The 6,056-nt window shown below is 33.8% G+C and overlaps 1 protein-coding gene across 1 annotated transcript; it reads right to left on the bottom strand.

The window, feature by feature from the left end:
• Positions 1-1,717: 1,717 nt before the first annotated feature.
• Positions 1,718-4,332, bottom strand: TRIADDRAFT_18456 (uncharacterized protein; the record flags this gene model as incomplete). Its single annotated transcript, XM_002108190.1, has 4 exons — positions 1,718-1,976; positions 2,169-2,479; positions 2,579-2,833; positions 3,547-4,332. 4 exons carry the CDS (start codon positions 4,330-4,332, stop codon positions 1,718-1,720), a joined length of 1,611 nt encoding a protein of 536 aa, XP_002108226.1.
• Between the last annotated feature and the right edge of the window lie 1,724 nt (positions 4,333-6,056).

Genomic DNA, 6,056 nt, shown 5'->3' with positions numbered 1-6,056 from the left:
CTCAGCAGACGCTAAAATGCGAAGAGTACCGTACGGGGAAGGAATTAGGCAAGGCGGCTAGAAAGTACAGTCTTGATCGTTTTGCGTAATTAATAAAGAAAATTTTACTCTTTTCTTTCTACTTTTCCGTAGAAACTGTCAGACTGAAATCTATATTTTAAGGGGGTTGTTAATAGTTTAAATAGTTTAAATTTCGGAAACTTCCATGATTGGATTTCTGGCTGTTATTACAGTACAGCACAGTCACAGCCATACAGTACAGTATAACTACAGTAGACGTAAACCAACTTATGGTGTTCAACAGTACAGTACAGTACAGTACTGTACTGTAGAGCGTTGTGCCTACAGTACAGTACTGTACTGTACATACTGTAGGTGCTTAGTATTGTACATACTGTACAGTACACATATTTGACTACAAAGTACTGTAAAGTACGGCCTACAGTACAGTATGCCAAGTTGCCAACTACGAATTATAGGTTCTCATTACACCTGTCGATAGGGGACGATTTAGCTAGTTCACTATGGTCGGACTGGCCCTGTAACATCTGCAGTGCAGAGCCACGGCATCTTAGCTCTCCGCTGTATCTGTGCACTGTGCAGTACAACCAGCATGTTGTCCACATTGTTCATAAGAAAGTTTAGTGTTCATTTTAGTATTCAGTAGTACCTAGTACCAACTATATTATTTATTTATTATTTTTATTTACTATTGGCTAGCATGACTAGCAAAATATTACGTTCCTTAGGTTAAGAATTACAAGAAACTTACGAGAAACTAGCAGACAATAACAAACTGATTTAACCCTTCAATTAGATTGTTTTTGAACCACTTTCTATCACTTGTTTATTTGGTATACTGTATAACATTGCATAAACTAGACATATATTTGTACGTGCATATTAGAAAAGTGATTTGAAACAAAGTACTGTAACTAATGGTGAAAATAATAGAATTCGTCAACAACGCCTCGTTTTAGAATGACTTTATATACAGTATAGTACTGTATAGTAATCCGTCAGCAACGCGACGGGTGATTATACCGGTACAGTACTGTATCTCCAAAAGGCGTGTACAGTACATGCCGGAAACTGCTCTATTTTCAGCGATGTATAGTGACAGGTTTTGGCTAACTAGGGTAGCCTAGTGTACTGTATATGCATGAACTTCTAAGAGTATTTCTCTTAGGAATCCCTGATACAGCATAAAATACGGGTGGTGATTGAGCTGCGACATGGACCATTAAAAAGAAACCTAGGTTTCTATCTAGTGGTCCATAGCTACAATAAACTTATTTTCAGACACTTCTTACAATATACGCGTATTTCTTACACGAGGGTCGGTTGATAGGGGCAACAACTTAGTGTAAAGGCATTTAGATATAAAAATTGAGCGTACTGAGTTAAATATAGCTCATCTTAACATCAGGTAGAATCATTTCAGGTATGGTTATTTGTTTACGAAGTTTACTTCAATTTACTAAATACCATGGATTTATTAAATGGGTTACTTCATGTTATTGATTTATTTATTTATAGAATTAGAAAATTGTAAATAAAATATTGCAGAGATCGTATTTGATAAAAACCATAGAAATTAAAATGAACCTGTACTACAGTACAGTAGACAGCATTACACAAATACAAACTCTAAAGAAGGGCACATGTACAGTACAGTATCTACAGTGTACAGTGTACACTGCACACTTTCAAAAATTCAATCCTCAATATATTCATTTTTATCAGATGTGAGCCAGATACTTCGTGCATAAAAATTTGCCCACACATATAGTACACCAATAGAGCAGTATACAGACGTTATAAGTAAAGGTAGGAAAGGCAATTTATCATTTAATTTAAAAACTGAATGCAGAAAAATAGTATATATCTGTACAAAGAGTAAACCAATAATGTATATCTTTTCAAATAAAGAAACTTTTAAGGGTCGCAATCGATGTATTGATTTTAAGCTAGAACTATAATTAAATAATAAAAATAAACAATATAATTAAAATTCACGTAAACAGTATAATTATTATAATTAAAATTTTCTCTTTAAAGTCAGTAGATACACTTTACATAAAGTAGAGAATTTAGAAGAATTTGTACAGTAGTGCATTAATACTATAGTTATATGATATTGAATACACTGATAAAATTTAACTCACCAGGAACATAATTGCAGGCCATAATAAGCGAAAATTGAATAAAGAATATAAAGTATATGCTTTATCGGTGACTCTGTTGGCTCGTACAGTAAAGGAAATAATGAATAGTGACCAATGCAGGATAAAAGAAAGAACAACCTAGCATCGTTTTTATTCTCGATTGCTAGAAGGGTAAACGGCACTATTACTGTAATAAGATGTTTTTCATGGACATGCCAACCAAATATAAACGAGGAAAACCCACAAAGTATCATTACACGAAGAAAGGCACGCCAACTGTAGGGAAAACGCCAAAGATGTACAATAGATGGCTAAGAGAATATATCAATAAGATAAAATAAATATACGAGTATATGCAGTCTTTATTACATAGCTATACTATTATACATTACACTGTACGTAATCCTTACCAATATAGATATCAGTGTTAATCCAAAGGTAGTTAGCGGGCGAATCGAAGGTAATACGATATGATCACTTTCAGTAACTTTCCCTCCAGTCATTGATGCTGACTGCCATTTATCACCCGTCAATAATCCCAAACGTAAACTTATCATAGCAACTGCTTTATCTACCACATTGTACAACGCCCAAAAATTTGGCGCCCAGTAGGCATGGCATAATCCACGTTTAAATGGAAATAACCGAGATATTAGTTGGTTTATCTGCCCCTAAATATAAATTTTAAGGGAAAATGATAAATAAATTATTATACCATAATCAGAAAACTTGCGTAATTAATACAATATTATAAAGTATTATACAGGCAACTGAGGAGTAAATACGAATGATCACTTCTTTCCCGCGCAATTAAACACACGTAGCTAATGCTGCACCTGCACCGAAGTATATTAATCTTTAATTACAAATTATCTGTAAGTTATAAATCTATCCAAAACTATGAATAAATTACAGTAGTTTGTATCAGAACTTCAGGAATGAAATTCTGGATATTTGAGTGTAGTGCTCAACCCTAAAATTGCTACAATATCTTATCAAGATAAATCAAAAACTTCGTGAAATCGTAGACTAATACGGTCACTATCAGTGAATAAGAACACTTATTACTACATTATAGTGTTCGCAGATATTACACCAGTAATCGAGTCGAATTGATTATAATTATAACGTAATTATGTAATAACTGTCTTAGCAATATAGAATCAGGAAGTTAATAGTCGTGAATAAATTTCTGGAGCTTAACAGATTGCATGCAACGTATTTCCTAAATTTTTGTAGATATAACAAATGTTAACATAGAGTAATGACTTAAGTGACCAAGAAGCTCATTAATTTCAATCACATAAATGTAAAAATAAAAGGATTAATTACAATAGATCCCATTCTGATTGTGCGTAATAAATTAATAACACAATACCATAGCAATAAATGGTCCAAAACTAATGGAAATAACTGCTAGTACGATGAGTGATAACTTGGCCAAATGCGTAAAACGAAAATCTTGTCTCATTTCTGTCCAACTTGAATACTGTAATTTGCCAAAGCAATACCTTCTCAATAGGTATACAAAATAGGCAGGTGCGACGTAGGCAAATAGATGCTTGAAATTAAGTAATAAAATAAAAAATAAGGCTGCCTGACAAAACTTCTCCTGCGCTATTTTAGTGATTGATAATAAAAATATACCAAATAGCATGCCGTTATACTGAAAATGTACATGATCTATTATTATCAGTCCGAAATTAAAAATTACTAAGACCATTAATACGAATGCTGCAATCATTGTATTATTTTCACCATGAGAAGTTGATGAAGACGATAACCTTCGATTATTTGACCACCATTTGCAATAATCATATACAGCATAAATCAATAAAATGTCAGTGATCACAACGGAAAGACGTTGAAAAATAATGGTTCTATAGCTTGCATATTCTAACTTGCTGATAACCACCATCTCAGGATCAACCACAGCAGCAGCCTGAGATAGAGAATACTCAAACCAAGCGAATAACGGCGGATAATCGAGTGTCCATTGAGAAGTATTTTCGTAGTACCATTGTGATACTGGTAAACTATGGGTAATTGCTAGCCAATTACGATGAACTTCAAAATCTGTTGATCGATATGAAGGTATCAAAAGCGATTTAAATAGCGAAGCAATTATACCGATCCGAATAGCAGAAGTTGCGATATAATCCATTGAAAATATCACGGTTGGTTTTACTGCAGATCGCATCAAATTTTAGCATGATAATGATACTGTATCAAAACTCTCCCAATACGGAGATAAATAAGAACTTTTCATGTACAATACGCAGTGTACAGTATACAGTACTGTACACTGTACTGTACATTATACTGTACAGTACCCGGACCCGTACCAACCCTAACCTGCAGCATCGTATAAAAGCAGTGCCGAAGAATTGAATTTCCCGATCTGCAGCTCGGTTGCACTCTTTTTAGAGAAGACGCAAGGATTTACTTCGCTGGCACATACCTAATTACTGTAGGTGATTTTAACTGTAAGTACAAATTAAAGCAACAATTGGATTACCATAATGAATTCGAGTCTTTTCCAGGTAAGGCATACTGCACACTTATAGTATATGACCTCAACAAGTACTGCATATAATCCAGGATCTGATTTGCTTAATTCTAACTTGCTTAACAAATTTGGAATCGTTAAGTTCTGTACACTACTTTAATTCGATAGACACGGACGATAACTAATAGATATTCTTGATCTCCGCTAAGTACAACTTAGCCATAGATCATTATGAGATAGTGTGTGTGTTTAGTTACTAAACCTCAAGTCCACTCGAGTATGTTAAGGGATATTGCTCCCGAGTAAATTATGCAGCATGGAGATCTCTGTTGTACAATCATTGTATGACGCTACGATGGCTAGTTCGACTGATTAATACCCTATGCACACTTGTACAGTAAGCAGCATTTCTCGTAAGTCAAAACCTGGTCTATCATACCTGTCGTTATGATGCAGTTCTTATTAAAGGATAATGTGTACATTGCATAAGATTACAAATTGGTTATTATTAAATACTTTATGTTATTTCGTCTAGTAGAATGTAACTGTCACAATGATACATTGGAGTTGTAGCTCTCAATAGTTTTGATAAGAAAAATAATGCATAAAACTAACGTATATAATCACCCTGATATGACATTACAGCTATTCTCGGTTCTTTAATCTTGAGGTACTTATTTCATATTTTGCAATATATTAGTCAACAATTCGAACCTTCATAGCTAATTTATGCAAAGAAGCTCGAGTAAGCTATAGATTAGCTAGTAAAAGAAACATAGCTTCCGCCAATGGCGACATGAAGACAGAGACATCGGATAGCAATAGTAGCGATCAAGGCTCAAATGAAGTAGTCGCGTGCGATGGCGACATGAAAATAGAGACATCTACTATCAATAATAGCGATCAAGGCTTGTATAATAAAGCAAGCATCAACGAAGATGACAACGACTTTAACGAAGAGAAAGACGAAAGTCATGCTAGCAAGTCTGCACATGTTTCCTTTTACATGCCCACAATTTCCGTACCTCCTGAATTAAATTCTTCACTTAAAAGCATACTAGCAAGTAAGTAAATAAGTTTAATAAATTATTCGAGATTATTAAAAATTTATAAAGATTTATAATTTTTTTTAATTTATGAATTGAAACGATAAATTATCGCAGCCCTAGACTATACGATATTTCATAAAAGCTATATATAGGCAGCTAGGCTGATATTAATATAGTAGTTTAAATATTAGAATGAACTAATAATTCTGATATCACATTATATAAAGAATATTCAAACAAATCGTTAATGGTAGATGGTACAGCTTTAGCTAAACATTTAATACGACGTGGTCGAAGATCCCATCTTGAAAAAGAGATATTGTCGAAGCG

This window comes from Trichoplax adhaerens, genomic scaffold (assembly GCF_000150275.1).
Source record: "Trichoplax adhaerens TRIADscaffold_1 genomic scaffold, whole genome shotgun sequence".
In the NCBI taxonomy this organism is placed as follows: domain Eukaryota; kingdom Metazoa; phylum Placozoa; class Uniplacotomia; order Trichoplacea; family Trichoplacidae; genus Trichoplax; species Trichoplax adhaerens.
This window is presented reverse-complemented; position numbering and strand designations above follow the sequence as displayed.